At 42.3% G+C, this 18,477-nt stretch overlaps 1 protein-coding gene across 1 annotated transcript in view; it reads right to left on the bottom strand.

Annotated features, from left to right (window-relative positions):
- LOC126484181 (myosin heavy chain kinase B) overlaps positions 1-18,477 on the bottom strand; it is an 81,208-nt gene that overhangs the window by 38,506 nt on the left and 24,225 nt on the right. The window contains exon 2 of the mRNA XM_050107594.1: positions 12,195-12,425. Coding sequence (XP_049963551.1) covers positions 12,195-12,425 — 231 coding nt within the window. The remainder of the gene's footprint in view (positions 1-12,194; positions 12,426-18,477) is intronic.

The raw sequence follows: 18,477 nt of genomic DNA, 5'->3' as shown, positions 1-18,477 counted from the left end.
AAGCTGCTATCGTCTTGCGGCGCGTACAATCCCCACAGGTATTTCAGGGCGCTTTACTTACTGTTGAGGATAGCACAAGCGGGCAAATAAACACAGAATTCAAATGTCAAACAGGACATCTCCCTAATCTCAAAAGGACACAAACGAATTAAAAGTAATCAAACAAATTGCTGTTGAAAATGAACACGAAACAGATATCATAAACAAGCTCAACAGGCCGGCCGTTGCGGCCGAGCAGTTCTAGGCGTTTCAGTCTGGAACCGCACTGCTGCTACGGTCGCAGGTTCGAATCCTGCCTCGGGCATGGATGTGTGTGATGTCCTTAGGTTAGTTAGGTTTAAGTAGTTTTAAGTCTAGGGGACAGATGACCTCAGATGTTAAGTCCCATATTGCTTAGAGCCATTTGAACCATTTTTGAACGAGCTCAACAGCAATTTAGAAATGAAAGGCAATGAAAGTCACCACTCACACAAGTGCACAACGAAAATGTCTTGAAACACAGAGGCAGAACACACTGACAACATGGAGGACCACATCACATCGGAAAAAAGAAACAAATGATACACACTAACACATAACAATAAAATAGTACATCGAATTAGAAATATAATGAAGAAACAAAGGATTCCAATAGAATTCAGACAATCAACACAATACAAAAAAGACTAAGAAAGGCATAAGAACTAAAGACAATTTCGGTAGTGTAGGAATATACCAACTCATGTGCATCTCCTGCCGATCCTGACACATAGGACAAACAAGCAGGAACGTCTGAACAAGGCACACAGAACACATGAGAGCTCTGAAGAGTAGCAGCACACAATCCACAGTCGCAGAACTCTAAATAAATGAAAACCACCAGCCAACAAATGTCGAAACTGATCTACACATCCTTACAGACAGCAACACTTTACGTCGCAAATTAACGATAGCAGAAAACTATCACGTACAAAAGGCTTCAGTAGAAGGGAAAAAGTCATATATGAACACACAGTACTATACAACGACACGCTATTTACTGCTTTAAAACAACAAACACAGGACACAGATATATATACTGGGTGGTCCATTGATAGTTATCGGGCCAAATATCTCACGAAATAAGCATCAAACTAAAAAACTACAAAGAACGAAACTCGTCTAGCTTGAAGGGGGAAACCACATGGCGCTGTCATAGGTCAAACGCATATCAACATCGTTTTTTTTAAATAGGAACCCCAATTTTTATTTCATATTCGTGTAGTACGTAAAAAAAATATGAATGTTTAAGTTGGAACACTTTTTTCGCTTTGTGATAGATTGCGCTGTAATAGTCACAAACGTACAAGTACGTGGTATCACGTACCATTCCGCAAGTGCGGACGGTATTTGCTTCGTGATACATTATCCGTGTTGAAATGGACCGTTTACCAATTGCGGATAAGGTCGATATCGTGCTATTGTGATAAAAATGCCCAACGGGCGTGTGCTATGTATGGTGCTCGGTATCCTGGACGACATCATCCAAGTGTCCTGAACGTTCGCCGGATAGTTACGTTATTTAAGGAAACAGGAAGTGTTCAGCCACATGTGAAATGTCAACCACGACCTGCAACAAATGATGATGCCCAAGTAGGTGTTTCAGCTGCTGTCGCGGCTAATCCGCACGTCAGTAGCAGACAAATTGCGCGAGAATCGGGAATCTCAAAAACGTCGGTGTTGAGAATGCTACATCAACATCGATTGCACCCGTACCATATTTCTATGCACCAGGAATTGCATGGCGACCACTTTGAACGTCGTGTACAGTTCTGCCACTGGGCACAAGAGAAATTATGGGACGATGACAGATTGTTTGCGCGCGTTCTATTCAGCGACGAAGCGTCATTCACCAACAGCGGTAACGCAAACCGGCATAATATGAACTATTGGGCAACGGAAAATCCACGATCGCTGCGACAAGTGGAACATCAGCGTCCTTGGCGGGTTAATATATGGTGCGGCATTATGCGAGGAAGGATAATTGGCCCCCATTTTATCGATGGCAATCTAAATCGTGCAATGTATGCTGATTTCCTACGTAATGTTCTACCGATGTTACTACAAGATGTTTCACTGGGTGTCAGAATGACGATGTACTTCCAACATGATGGATGTCTGGCACATAGCTCGCGAGCGGTTTTAGCGGAATTGAATAGCGTTATTTCATGACAGGTGGATTGGTCGTCGAAGCACCATACCATGGCCCGCACGTTCACCGGATCTGACGTCCCCGGATTTCTTTCTGTGGGGAAAGTTGAAGGATATTTTCTATCGTGATCCCCCGAAAACGCTTGACAACATGCGTCAGCGCATTGTCAATGCATGTGCGAACTTTACTGAAGGCGAATTACTCGCTGTTGAGAGGAATGTCGTTACACTTATTACCAAATGCATTGAGATTGACGGACATCATTTTGACCACTTATTGCATTAATGTGGTATTTACAGATAAACACGCTTTAACAGTATGCGTTCTCAGAAATGATAAGTTCACAAAGCTACATGTATCACATTGGAACAACCGAAATAAAATGTTCAAACGTACCTACGTTCTGTATTTTAATTTAAAAAACCTACCTGTTACCAACTGTTCGTCTAAAATTGTGAGCCATATGTTTGTGACTATTACAGCGCCATCTAAAAAAAAAAAAACAAACGCGATGCATATTTCGTGAAATATTTGGTCTGGTCACGATCAATGGATCACCCTGTATACCGGGTGTTACAAAAAGGTACGGCCAAACTTTCAGGAAACATTCCTCACACACAAAGAAAGAAAATATGTTATGTGGACATGTGTCCGGAAACGCTTACTTTCCATTTTATTACTTCTCTTCAAATCACATTAATCATGGAATGGAAACACACAGCAACAGAACGTACCAGCGTGACTTCAAACACTTTGTTACAGGAAATGTTCAAAATGTCCTCCGTTAGCGAGGATACATGCATCCACCCTCCGTCGCATGGAATCCCTGATGCGCTGATGCAGCCCTGGAGACTGGCGTATTGTATCATAGCCGTCCACAATACGATCACGAAGAGTCTCTACATTTGGTACCGGGGTTGCGCAGACAAGAGCTTTCAAATGCCCCCATAAATAAAAGTCAAGAGGGTTGAGGTCAGGAGAGCGTGGAGGCCATGGAATTGGTCCGCCTCTACCAATCCATCGGTCACCGAATCTGTTGTTGAGAAGCGTACGAACACTTCGACTGAAATGTGCAGGAGCTCCATCGTGCATGAACCACATGTTGTGTCGTACTTGTAAAGGCATATGTTCTAGCAGCACAGGTAGAGGATCCCGTATGAAATCATGATAACGTGCTCCATTGAGCGTAGGTGGAAGAACATGGGGCCCAGTCAAGACATCACCAACAATGCCTGCCCAAACGTTCATAGAAAATCTGTGTTGATGACGTGAGTGCACAATTGCGTGCGGATTCTCGTCAGCCCACACGTGTTGGTTGTGAAAATTTACAATTTGATCACGTTGGAATGAAGCCTCATCCGTAAAGAGAACATTTGCACTGAAATGAGGATTGACACATTGCTGGATGAACCATTCGCAGAAGTGTACCCGTGGAGGCCAATCAGCTGCTGATAGTGCCTGCACAAGCTGTACATGGTACGGAAACAACTGGTTCTCCCGTAGCACTCTCCACGCAGTGACGTGGTCAACGTTACCTTGTACAGCAGCAACTTCTCTGACGCTGACATTAGGGTTATCGTCAACTGCACGAAGAATTGCCTCGTCCATTGCAGGTGTCCTCGTCGTCCTAGGTCTTCCCCAGTCGCGAGTCATAGGCTGGAATGTTCCGTGCTCCCTAAGACGCCGATGAATTGCTTCGAACGTCTTCCTGTCGGGACATCTTCGTTCTGGAAATCTGTCTCCATACAAACGCACCGCGCCACGGCTATTACCCCGTGCTAATCCATACATCAAATGGGCATCTGCCAATTCCGCATTTGTAAAAATTGCACTGACTGCAAAACCACGTTCGTGATGAACACTAACCTGTTGGTGGTACGTACTGATGTGCTTGATGTTAGTACTGTAGAGCAATGAGTCGCATGTCAACACAAGCACCGAAGTCAACATTACCTTCTTTCAATTGGGCCAACTGGCGGTGAATCGAGGAAGAACAGTACATACTGACGAAACTAAAATGAGCTCTAACATGGAAATTAAGCGTTTCCGGACACATGTCCACATAACATCTTTTCTTTATTTGTGTGTGAGGAATGTTCCCTGAAAGTTTGGCCGTACCTTTTTGTAACACCCCGTATACAATTACTCCCCACTTCCCCATCGGAAATAGAGGTCTAAGTAAGGAACAGATGTCATCAGAATTCCCAATACAGGTTCCAAAATTTTCTCGCGATACATCTCGCCACACACGTTAACAGCAAGATGAAGTAATATTTGGCAAGGTGAAAAGTTATGCTTTTCTGTGTTTTCGAGCAACTAACAGCCGGACGACTAACGTAAGTACATGACATGGTTATACGTTACCACCTAGTCCATAAAAATTGTATCCTCTATAAAACCGCAAATTATAACAGTAATAAGACTGAAGTCTGTAAGTTCACATTTTCATAATTGTTAATAACAGTGGCTCATACCTTTGCAGCTGACGTGCAGTATGCCAAGAAAAGGCAACAAACAAAGAAATTATGCAATAACTTTAAAGTAAAATGGTACTATGACATTATTCACACAGTATCTGGAGCTAAACATTAAACATGTAATAACATTTTTAGTATTGCTTTGTACCGATGATAGTTTTTGCATGTTTTGGATCGTTATTGATAGTTGGCAGTATATTATTCCTCTTAAACATATTCAGACTCTGTACCAGTGGATTCGCCCCAGACCGATTTACTTGAGCATGATGATGTATCTACTGGACGACTGTGCTTATTGGCCAAAATACAGCGAAGAACTTTATGACTCTGCAAGACCATCGCGATCTCAGATGTTGTGACGAAGAGACTACGTACACCTGTCTCTCCCAGGCTACATGGATCGTCTACAATTCATTAGAATAGTGGGCACTTTTCCCAGTTGTGAGCAATATTGGGGCGCCAACATACGACTTGACAGCGTAAATGACCCATTAAGCTGTAAAATGTGAGCACCACACACATAAGTTAGAAGGCTTCATTCATCGTATCAAGAACTTACGATTCACAGCATCTGATATACCCATGAGTCGCTTTTCACTCTAATTCCACTGGATCGATCACTATTACGCATTGGCACGAAGATGGAAGAGGGACTCTCTTTCTTCTTTCAGTCATCAGTCTTCTGACTGGTTTGATGCGGCCCGCCATGAATTTCTCTCCTATACCAACCTTTCTATTACAGCCTAAGTCCTCCATCATTTGCTGGATGTACTCCCATCTCTGTCTTCTTCTACAGTTTTTACGCTCTACAGCTCTCTCTAGTACAATGGAAGTTAATCACTTATTCTTGTCGGTGTTTTACACGTATTTCTATCCTCGCCGATTCTGCGGAGAACCTTCTCAGACCTTACTCTGCCACTTCACTTTTCAACATTCTTCTGCAGCACCACACTTCAAACGCTTCGATCCTCATCTCTTCCGGTTATCCCACAGTCCGTATTTCACTACCATAAAATGCTGTGCTCCAAACGTACATTATCAGAAATTTATTCCTCAAATTGATACTAGTAGACTTCTCTTATTTAGGAACGCCGTGTTTGTCAGTGCTTCAAATGGTTCAAATGGCTCTGAGCACTATGGGACTCAACATCTGAGGTCATCAGTACCCTAGAACTTAGAACTACTTAAACCTAACTAACGTAAGGACACCACACATATCCATGCCCGAGGCAGGATTCGAACCTGCGACCGTAGCAGTCGCGCGATTCCGGACTGAAGCACCTAGAACCGCTCGGCCACCGCGGCCAGCTTGTCAGTGCTAATCCGCTTTTTATGTTCCCCTTGCTCCGTCCGTTATGGGCTATTTTGCTGCCTAGGTAGCAGAATTACTCAACTCCATCTACTTCGTGATCACTAGTTCCGATAACAAATTTCTCCCTGTTCCCAGTTTTGCTACTTCTCACTAGTTTCGTCTTTCTTCGATTTACTCTCAAATCGTTTTCTATACTGTTTAGACTGTTTATTTCATTCAGCAGGTCGTGTAATTCTTCTTCACTTTTACTGGGGATAGCAATGTCATCAGCGATAGTTATCGTTGATACCTATTCACCTTGAATTTTAATCGCATTCTTGAACCTTTCTTTTATTTCCTTCATTGCTTCTTAGATGTACAGATTGAACAGTAGAGGAGAAAGACTATACCCTTGCCTTACACGCTTTTTCATGCGACATTTCGTTGTTGGTCTTCCAATCCTATTATTCCCTCTTGGTTCTCGTACATAATGTATATTGCCGCCTTTCCCCCTATTTTTCTCAGAATTTCGAATATCTTGCACCATTTTATAATGTCGAACGCTTTTTCCAGGTCGACAAATCGTATGAAAGCGTCTTGATTTTCCTTCAGTCTTGCTCCCATTGTCAATAGGAACGTCAGAATGGCCCCCTCAAGCCAAACTGATCGTCGTCTAACAGACTGTCAATTTTCTATTTCATTCCTCTGTATATTATTCTTGTGATCAACTTGGACGGATGAGCTGTTAAGCTGATTGTGAGATAATTCTCACACTTGTCGGGTCTTGCTATCTTGGAATTGTGTGGATGATGTTTTTCCGAAAGTCTGATGGTATATCGCCAGTCTCATACATTCTGCACACCATCGTCAATAGTTGTATTTTTACCATGCCCCAAATGATTTTAGAAGTTCCGACGCAGAGTTATTTATCCCTTCTGCCGTCTTCCAAAACTCTTTTAAATTCTGGTTCTGATATTGGCTCTCCTATCTCTTCCCTATGGACTCTCTATTTCTTCTTCTATCAAGTCATCAGGCAAGTCCTCTTCCTCCAAGAAGCCTTCAATGTACTTTTTTTCATCTGTCCGCTCTCTCCATCGTGGAATTGGAACTACTAGATTTATTCAAGCACGTGTTCGCTTCGACCTAGACGTTGAACAAAGTGAGCTTTTCGCAATGGGTAATATCTTGTCACCAATTGTACATGATTTTTTATGGAAGATTTGGAACAGACAGCACTCCAGCCGGAGGAGTTAATACCTACGTGCTTTTGTCGATATGTGAATGACTCCTTTGTAGTCTGGTATCATGGCACTGCATTCCCAGACGTATTTCTACATCTCGATTTTCTTCATCCTAACATTAAGTTTACAATGGAGAACTGTTGGCGCGGAGAAATGAGGATGGTACCTTGGGTCACGCTATGTGTCGTAAATCAAAACACAGGCCCTTCAGTCTGGAACCGCGCGACCGCTACGGTCGCAGGTTCGCATCATACCTCGGGCATGGATGTGTGTAATGTCCTTAGGTTAGTTAGGTTTTAGCAGTTCTATGTTCTAGGGGACTGATGACCTCAGATGTTAAGTCCCATAGCGCTCACAGCCGTTTGAACCATTTTGTGCTCACTTTCTGTGTACTGCAACCGACGCCGACGGATGTCAAATAGAAAAACTGGAAGTGGACAGTCTTAGTTTGTGACGCGATCTTTTTTCGTTTACAGAATGCACCATAATTAGTAGCTAAAAGCGACACAGGTGAGCGTATACGATATTAGCAGCAAAAACATTCCAATGAACGCGGTTCGCAAATGATCCATTTACGATATAATTGTCAGTATGTGCATAAGAGCCGTCGCTGACTTCAGTATGCAGTCTTATGCTAGTTAATACAAATGTATTTGAAACGTAAACTTTTCTGTTGGTCGCCCATCTAACTGGGCTGAAAGTTTTGATCATTTGCCCAGCAACATAACACGTCTGACAGGCAGCTAAGCAAGTTTCAAATCTAACCTAAAATAATTTCTTATGGACAAGTCCTTCTATTCCATGCACTAGTAGCCTTAAAAAATCTAGTTTTAAGTGTGGTTGCATGAGTAGGATGGAAAAATAATATGTTCATGAATGTTAAAACTAGTCATGTATAGCTTTACCCTTCACTTATTTTCAGCATACTCGTCACTTATAGGCTAACTTTGATTAATTTACTGTCAATCGACCCCTTCCACATCATTTCGATAAAATAATCGTTGAAATGATCTATGGAACATGTAGCTAACAAACTAAGTAACTAAGGTACAATTTCAAATTGTTCGTGAGTCATCATATCAACAATGTTTCAAAATTAGAGCGTGGTTAGTGTTAGTAAGTTGGGGCAGATATTCTTCCAATAAAACTTGATGGACTGAGACGCCTTCGTTTCCTGTAGAACTGCTTGAGGATTTTGCCGGGTGCAACGTTGGGGAATGTGATGTGTGAATGATGGGGTACCGAAAAAAAGCTGATGTCGATGTAAGATGACCACTAACACTAAAATATTCCCCAAGAAGGGTAGCTCGAAAAAGACCTGTACCTTGGCATGCAAGACTGCATGACCTGAGTCTTCTGTACAGCACTCTTGCTGACACGTTTGAAGAACTGAAGCAGCGAACTGTACTGTCTTGTCATACTGTAAATTACGAGACGATACGGGGTTGTTTGAAAGGATTCATAACTCACCTCACAGACGTGTTCATTATTAGACCTAAATGCGACACCGACACGTGGAACATCTCCTTTAACTGGCATGAGTGTGGAGTAAACGGTAGCATGTAATTTGCTGAAGCGGTTTTTCTTTCTTTCTAAGGTAGGCCATAGATGAAAATTGAGCTCAGTTATATAGAAGAGATATTTCACATAGAAGTATATAGCGGTAAAACACTAAATCTCCAAGATCGCTGCGGCCGGAAAAAGTTGCTGCAAGAACGGGATCGACGACGACTGAAGAGAATCGTTCAGTGTGACAGAAGTACAACCCTTCCGCAAATCGCTGCAGATTTCAATGCTGGGCCATCAACAAGTGTCAGCGTGCGAATCATTCAACGAAACATCATCGATATAGGTTTTCGGAGCCGAAGGTCCGTTCGTGTAACTTCGATGACTGCACGACACAAAGACTTACGCCTCGCCTGGACCCGTCAACACTAATATTGGACTGTTGATGACTGGAAACATGTTGCCTACTCGGATGAGTCTCGTTTCAAATTGTATTGATCGGACGGACGTGTATGGACATGGAGACAACCTCATGAATCTATGGACTGTTCAAGCTGGTGGAGGCTTTGTAATGGTGTGGGACGTATGCAGTTAGAGTGATATGGGACTCCTGATACGTCTAGATATGACTCTGACAGGTTACACGTACGTAAGCATCCTGTCTGATCACCTGCATCCATTCATGTCCATTGTGCATTCTGACGGACTTGGGCAATTCCAGCAGGACAATGCGACACTCCAAACGTCTAGAATTGCGAGAGAATGGCTCCAGGACACTCTTCTGAGTTTAAATACTTTCGCTGGCCACCAAATTTCCCAAACATGAAAATTATTGTGCATATCTGGTATGCCTTGCAACGTGCTGTTCAGAAGAGATTTCCACGCCCTCGTTCTTTTGCGTACTTATGGATAGCCCTGCAGGATTCATGGTGTCAGTTTCCTCCAGACATTAGTCGAGTCCATACCACGTCTTGCTGCGGTACTTCTGCGTGCTCTCAGGGGCCCTATACGATATTAGGCAGGTGTACCAGTTTCTTTGTCTCTTCAGTCTAGTATTAAAATGATTTGAGTGTCTGATTATAATCAAAATGAATAAATAATACTGTCTATGAACTTATGAACTTAATGCTATTCTAAACTAGATTGAAAATATTTAAAGAGGAATACGATCATTATCACAGTAATTATGAAATAGACTGTAAGTATACTGTAAGATGTTAAAAAATATTCATTAGCTTCTTGTGAATTTCTCTATTGTTTCCTGTCATGAGTTGTTTCGGGATTATCCCATCAACTGATGACCTGATAAATAAACGTAATTTGTTTTCACATATGGTAGGTCACAATAGTATTATGACGGTCATTACAATAAAACAACAGCAACAAAAAGTAAACCTCCTTTTCCGCTCACGTCTCGTTCGTAATCCATTACACACGAAAAAAATTTCTATGTCTTTCTTGCATCAGAGGTTTACATTTTATTACTTTTGACTGTTGTTTGATTGTAATGACAATTATAACACTCTTTTTAACCTACAAAATGTAAAAACAAATCGTGTTTACTTATCAGTTCATCAGATGATGGGATACCCCCGAGACGCATCATGACAAGAAGCAGGAAAGAAATTCAGAAGAAGCCACTGAATAGTTTTGAGCCAAATTACAACATTCCTAAAGTCTGTGGCAGCAGTTGTACTACTGCAGCAGCGGGCACTAATAGTGACAATAGTAATAATAATAATAATAATAATAATAATAATGGCAATACTAACAATAGTGATAGCGGCAGATAGAAAACGAATGTATAGGTGTAGAAAACAGACGTTTTCTGATATAGCGAGTTCTGGAGAAGGCAGATTTAAGGAGACTGCACAAGCTCAGAATACAGGGAAAAGAGGAGACTCTGGTTGGATAGAAGGACGTACAAGGCTAACGAGTGCATGCAGACACAATGTTAATCCTTGTTGTTACTTTAGTAGGTATGTCATTAACTGTCTTCTGAAGCTGGAAATGTTGTTCAGTTCTCTAACAGAATGCGGGAGGTTACCCTAGAGTCGGAGTCCTGCTACTGAGTAAGACTTTGACAAAGTGGCTGAATCATGGGCTGGGAGAGAAAGGATTTTGCTCTGTTGAGAACCAGTGTTTCTGTCATTTTGTTTGCATAGGAGCGTTAAGGTCGAGGGGAGATAGAGACAGTGTTCGCTGATAAAACGGCAGAGACCATTAATATTAAAATTAAATAACTTGCACCTTAATGAATTTGCATTTAGTGAAGTCTTTTAGTGAAAATTTACTTTTTTCATTTAACGAACATCGAAACCGCTATATTCCAGAAACGCATCATGAGTAAATCTTTGAAACTCGCTAACTTCTTCGCAGTAGTTGCGCCTCACTGTACAGATTGGTCGTCTCTAACAAATGCCACAAATGATTTCATTCAATCTTGTTATTTTGTTTTGGGTGTGTCTATAGTGTGTAAGTCTTCATACAATCATCTGTGTACGTGCGTGTGTTCAAATGGTTCAAATGGCTCTAAGCACTATGGGGCTTAATATCTGAGGTCATCAATGCCCTAGAGTTAGAACTACTTAAATCTAATAACCCAAGGAGACCACATACATCCATGCCCGAGGCAGAATTCGAACCTGCGACCGTAGCAGCAGCGCGGTTCCTGACAGAAGCGCCTACAACCGCTCGGCCACAGCGCCCGGCAGTGTGTGTGTGTGTGTGTGTGTGTGTGTGTGTGTGTTGGACAGAGAGTAGTTTGGTGAGTGGATACCAACAACGTTATTGGTAAAGGAATCATACTTACAGCAAGTGTACCATTTCGACACCAGAAAGAGAGAGCTGTCGTTGTCTCCAGGGAAGAGCAGTTGATGCCTAATCATGCAATTGTTACCGCAGAGACGTTCGATATTGTCTGATAATGCACGCTTCCGCCCAGAGAAGAGAAAGTTATCTCACTATGTCTCTGCCCAAGTGATGAAGAATTACAAGCTCTGCTGAACTGAATTATCAATTTAATGAGTACAGAATATGGATTGATAGTTAATCGAAGAAAGAAGAACGTAATGTGAAGCAGTAGAAAGAAGAAAAGAGAGAACCTTAATATCAGAATTGGGGAACACGAAGTTAAGGAATTCTGGTATTTAGGCAGCAAAATAATCCATGATGAACCGAACGAGGAGGACATAAAAAGCAGACTGGCACTGGCAAAAAGGGCAAACCTGTTCAAGAGAATTCTACTAGTATCAAAAATTGGCCTTAATTTGAGGGGAAATTTCTGAGAATGTATATTTGAAGCACAGTGTTCTATGGCAGTGAAACATGGACTGGGAAAAAACCGGAACAGAAGAGAATCGCAGATGAATGTTGAAAATTAGGACTGATACGTTAAAAAAAAAAAAAATTGTCCTGAAGAAGAGTGAGTGGTATCTAAACTACGCACTGGTTTTCCATAGAGGAGACTAAGAGACAGCATGCGCAGTGAGGAGTGAGCGGTGGCTCACCATGCCCTTGTTGTCGCCAGAGTAGAGGTGTCCGTTGTCGACGCAGAAGCGCCACACCTCGTCGTCGTACTCGAGCAGCGTGCCGCGGCTGTCGCCCGTGTTGGGGTCCCAGGCGCGCACGGTGCCGTCGTTGGAGCAGGAGTAGAGCGAGTCGCCGCACAGCGCCAGGTGGTACACCACGCTGGGGTGCGCCTGGAACTCGCGCTCCAGGCTCAGGTCCGGCTTCCACACCTGCCGGCAGCATCGCCACCACTGAGCTCTCTTCTCTGCCAGGATTTCCTACACTATTCTAAAGCCTTCTTAATACAGTTCACAACCAGGACAATTTTATTAAATAAGGCGGCATTTTTCCACTTTTTCTGTGTTTACTGACACCTCTTATTCGTTACGTAACAATTTTTGGATTTTTAAACCATTATCATGTGAAACTTCCTGGCAGATTAAAACTGTGTGCCGGACCGAGTCTCGAACTCGGGACCTTGCGAAAGGGCAAAGGTCCCGAGTTCGAGTCTCGGTCTGGCACACAGTTTTAATCTGCCAGGAAGTTTCATATCAGCGCACACTCCGCTGCAGAGTGAAAATTTCATTCTGGAAACATCCCCCTGGCTGCGGCTAAGCCATGTCTCCGCAATATCCTTTCTCCCAGGAGTGCTAGTTCTGCAAGGTTCGCAGGAGAGCTTCTGCGAAGTTTGGAAGGTAGTAGACGAGGTACTGGCGGAATTAATGCTGTGAGGACGGGGGGTGATCGTGCTTGGATAGCTCAGTTGGTAGAGCACTTGCCCGCGAAGGGCAAAGATCCCGAGTTCGAGTCTCGGTCCGGCACACAGTTTTAATTTGTCAGGAAGTTTCATATCAGCGCATACTCAGTTGCACAGTGAAAAAGGGTTCGACGCTATGCACAAATTAGGAATTTCTTGTAAACTACAGACACAGCAAGCCGTTTTACCTCTGATAAATATATAGGGTGTCTTTCCTAAGAGTCATCAGGCGCATTTTCTCTGGTGTTTCATCATCGATTTTCAGTTTAGTTTTTGCACTGAGTAGCTGTAGTCAGCCCAGACAAACACTGCTCATCACGTGTTCCACGCGACGACCAGTGTCATAGAAAGTGTCGCTTTGTTTCGAATTACAAAGAAAATGGTTTTTAAAGTGGAACTTTACATGCCCATTCGATAGAATGGTCCCAGATTATTGTAGTACGATATTTATTTTATCGATATGTAATAACAGGGAGAGTAAAACAGGGAGAATAAACAGCAGTCCAGCAGTGAGTCAGTGGCCCTGCATGTTTGGCGGCAGCAGTCAGCGTGGGCCAGGACAGTGCTGTCGGCGCTGGACTTCGTGTTTTGCTGTCCCTGTTATTGCATATCGATAAAAAGAATATCGCAGAAGACTAATTTGAGACCTCTCTGTCGAATGGGCACGTAAAATTCCGATTTGTAATGGGAAACAAACCGACGCTTTCCGTCAAAGCTGGTGTCGTGTGAGAGACGGAATGAGCAGTATTTGCTTGAGCTGACTCCAGCTACACAATGCAAGAACCAAATTGCAAATATCTGATGAAACACCAGAGAAAATGCGCCTGACGACACTTACAAGGGAGACACTGCACATACAACTGATCCTAAATGCTGGTTATTATTTTATATAGTGCAAACAAACGATTGTACTAGTATTAAAATATTTACAATTATTTCTCTGATAAGTATGAGTACTATTTTTGTGTATCTATTTCGGTAGTCTCGAGATTCAGCGAACAAGCGAGTAACGGTATCAATATTTACCAACGCCTTTGTGGCACTCGTCTTCAGAGCTGATTTTGTGTTCAGCTAACATGTGTCGCTTGTAGATTTACTCCTCTGATATCTTCTGATTAAAAAACGGCAAGTTCAATTCACAGTAACATTTCCTATAGCATAAGGTATAAAATTAACACAGCAATCGTTATTTAGCGTAGTTACACATAGTTTTCTTTCGCGCCGCGCGTGCAAACAAATAGGTTGTCGCGCTTCAGTTCCTTGTAACATCTAATTTTACTGATTATATGCTGCGAAATGTTTCTTCTAATGGAGAATAAACACCGCAGATAATATTGTTTCACAAATTATGTCGAAAATGTTAGCTGCTGAGATAATATAAATTATGTCCCCTGACTGTGCACATATAGGATCATTACCGAAAATTTGAAATGTGACGAAAACTGTTTATGCCCACACTTGAGAGTAATACGCATATTATTTACTGATTTTTGGTGAGTTTTTATAGTTAGAGGGATCATACTGACTTTCGTGACTATTTATTTTAGATTTATAAGAACGACTTCTTAGAGATTCTATAGCACATTAAATTCTAGTTGATCGTTTGAGATGCTGCTGATAAGAGGTTACACAAGAGCACTCAGAAGATTCTGTCTTGGGAGAAAACTCTGGTACAGATTTTGTAGCTACTGTTTCTATGGTTTCAAACACTACTACAGTGACTGATGGTAGTCTGGGTAACACATCGTCAAGTGAACCAGGAGGTGAAACATCTAATGCAAATGCAGCAGGTGAGATAAACTGTCTCCCTGTCCTCGTAGAAGCATTTCATCAAAGCTGTGAAGGCGACTCTGATACGGAACTGGCTGAAAATGTGGATTTATGTTCATGGACTAAGGTTGATAGTGAACCCAAGTCCTTTAGGAAATGTCTTCCTTCTGAGGGCATATGTTTACTAGTAGAAGTTGACATTGCTAATTTCCTGCAGAATTTTTCAAGCTTTTTCGACACAGATATTGTGCTCCTGATTCATTAGTATGAATGTTTACACCTCACAACGCATGGTGGGCTTAGAAATACGTAATGAATTGAGTGTTTTTATTGATTACTATTGCTAAAGAGTACATGCTGACATGTGTTTTTCACTGTTGTGATAGATAGAACATTTTATTATTTAAAGGGTTTAGCACTAACGAATCAAACCACCCGTTGGTCCATTAAAAGGAATATTTTCACATAATGAAAGAGACTGGTTAAAGCTGATGAAGAAGAGATTAACAAAGAAACAGCAGTCCTAAAAATTTTAGCTAAATTGGACGGTGTTTCACCGCAAACAGTTATGGAAATCAATAAAATTAAGTTGAAAGTTAAAACTCAGCCACCAGTCGGATTATCTGTAAAGGTACATATTTAAAAGAACGACTAAATTCGCAGTGCGCTCCATATTACCGTCACATTTCTAGCAAAACAGCCCACTTTTTAAAAAAATGGGTTTCGCACTAGAAAAGGTCACAAAGATACTTTGGACATAACCACCCATAAAACGGAACCGTTAAATGAATCGGTAATATACAACATTGGCCGTGACGGTTGTGATATGACATCCACATCGGGCAAACCAGGAGAAAAATTCGGATTCGTTTTAAAGAACACTGCAAACGTAACGATAATAAAGCAAATGCTTTCCCGCTGCACATTACAAATAACAAACACACGTCCAGAAACATTAACGATAAGTTTTAAATCCTTCATCGTGTAAAGAGAGAGAAGACAATGAAAATTCTAGGAGATATCGAAGTTTATAGTCATTTTGACGATTATGTATATAGATCGTTTGACAACTGGTAATAAGTACTCAATAAACTGAAATTAACTCCACTATACTAACAAGTGCTAAATGAAGTAATTTTGACAACTTACATAAGGAAACGCTGAGGAAGTATAGTCAGCCTGTAAACTGAAAGCGAGCAGCGGTTCTGGCGGGGGAAGTTACCTTTCCCGGAAGAACGCTGTAACTGGCGTAAATGATGACTAAGAAGAATAGAAGAGTATGGACGGATTTAGCTAAAAATTGTAAATTTGTGGTAAGATCTTATGGGACCAAATTGCTTAGGTCAACGGTCCCTAAACTTACACACTACTTAATCTATCTTAAACTAATAACTTACGCTACGGACAACAGACACACGCATGCCCGAGGGAGGACTCGAACATCCGTCGGGGGGAGCCGTGTAAGACCGTCGGCTACCCCCCGCGGCGCGGACTTCCGTACACTCTATCCATAGGTGTTCCTTGCGTTAGTGTTATTACTAATTCATATCTGTATTCCATGTATTGTTAAAGCAATTCATGGAAAATTTGCATCTCTCCCTCCCTCCTCCCCCCCCCCCCCCCCTTCCAGAATGTCTGCCCGCTGCGTCGCCAGTTACTTACACGGCGCGCTGTGAAATGTCAGCGCTACTTCGTGAAACACTCTGGAGTTGCTTCTTATAGCTTAGTGAGGTAGATAACAGTTGGGAATCACCTGCCCACTCTTCAGTCTGCAGACCCATGAAGGAGGGAAGTGCATAACCACAACCCAGCGACCTACTGTCTCTCGGCCGGCCGCTGTGGCCGAACGGTTCTAGGCGCTTCAGTCTGGAACAGCGCTGCTGCTACGGTCGCAGGTTCGAATCCTGCCTCGGGCATGGATGTGTATGATGTCCTTACTTTAGTTAGATTTAAGTAGTTCTAAGTCTTGGGGACTGATGAACTCAGATGTAAGTCCAATGGTGCTTAGAGCCATTTGAACCATTTGAATCTTCTCTCGTGCTTCTTTCTATCCTACACCCTTGCCTCCTCAACCCACTTACAACCCAAGAACACAATTTATCCTTTAACACGACTCTACTGCGCGTAGACGTAGCACAAACATGTAATACTTATTCCTAACCAACTTCATTTAATAATAAACATTAATTTTATACAGTTAAATCATTATTTTAATAATCTGCGATTTTTCCTTTGCCTGCAACAAGGAAACTATAGGACTTTTTGTTTTAAATAGACTGTAGTTTATATTGAACTGGAAACATTTTCGCTAGAAGCTATGGTTTTAAATTTATTCAAGAAAACCATAAAAAGTGAACTTTAAGGAGGAAAAGGAGGAAGAGATTAATGTCGACAATGAGGTCATTAGAGACGGAGTACAAGTTTGGATAAGGGAAGGATGGGGGAGGAAATCGATTGTGCCCTTTCAAAGGAACCATCCCGACATTTGCCGGAAGCGATTTAGGGAAATGAAGGAAAACCAAAATCTGGATGGCTGGACGCGTGTTTGAACCCGAATGCGAGTCCAGCGAAGTGAACTTTAAACGTCCCCGCACCTCCACGGTCATAGCCCATCAGTCACGATTTTTAGTGTGTTGTTCATGGTACTCCTTTCTACCACTGAACAAAAATTTGAAACTGCACTAATTTTTACCCTATTCGATCTTTTTTGGTCTCCTTTGACTGGGTTCGTAGGCTGCGTAATTAATTAGGTTACTAGATACCATACAATCCGAAGACACACTGCCGCGACCGTTCTCACAGTTCGACGCTCCACAGGGCCCATTAAAGTGGATTTTGTAATATCGGCACAATCTTTAATTCGTGTACAGAATATATCGTCAGGACATATTCACAGTTTCACAGTGAATGAATTTATGAAGATTGGCACTCTCTCCTATAACTGAACAAAAATTTTAAACTACGTAAATTTTTCCTCTGTTCGAAGTTTTTTTGCTCTTCGTTAACAGGGCTGGTAGGTTGCATAATTAATTAGGCTACCAGACACATTACAATCTGAAAACACAATGCCGCGAACGTTCTGAGACTTCGACGCACCAAACAGCCCGTTAATGTGAATTGAAGATTAATAGAAGACAACAAACGAACTTGCCTGAGCCGCAAAAGACCATACAGTTTCAGAAAACAGTAGCGTTTTCCGAGACGATGTCTCACGATGGAATGTTTTCCAACGAAGTAACAGATGACGCGTTCTTGTTGACTGTACCGACTGCAATATGTCCTCTCCATTATTTTCGGTTTTAGTCAACGCGAAGTCGAATTTAATCCCACATCACATTGCAGATCCGTGGAACAAGTTGCTGGTATACCTATAGGTGGAAATTCTGCAGCTGATTTCTGCATCGTACGCACTGTCCAGTCGCATTAATGTGACCACTTGTTAGACGCCTGAGTATCCACCTTTCGGAGCGCGACCTCTGAGAGACGTGCAGAAAGAGAATCAGTGAGGTTCTCGAAGATACCGACATGGATGTGGAGCTGTGCCGATTCCAGTCTTCTGACCAGCTCCGCTAGGTTTCTCTGTTGAGGATCCATGGCGCGAACAGCCCGATCGAGGTGGTCCCACAGAGTCTCGATTGGATTCAAATCCGGGGAGTTTGGTGGCCAGGAAATACGGTAAAATCATGCTGCTGCTCTTCGCAATACACAGCGAGCTGTGTGACAGGTTGCATTGTCCTGCTGGTAGATACCATCGT

Source organism: Schistocerca serialis, chromosome 1 (genome assembly GCF_023864345.2).
Source record: "Schistocerca serialis cubense isolate TAMUIC-IGC-003099 chromosome 1, iqSchSeri2.2, whole genome shotgun sequence".
NCBI lineage: Eukaryota > Metazoa > Arthropoda > Insecta > Orthoptera > Acrididae > Schistocerca > Schistocerca serialis.
The sequence above is the reverse complement of the archived record's forward strand: the minus strand, read 5'-3'. Positions and strand labels throughout refer to the sequence as shown.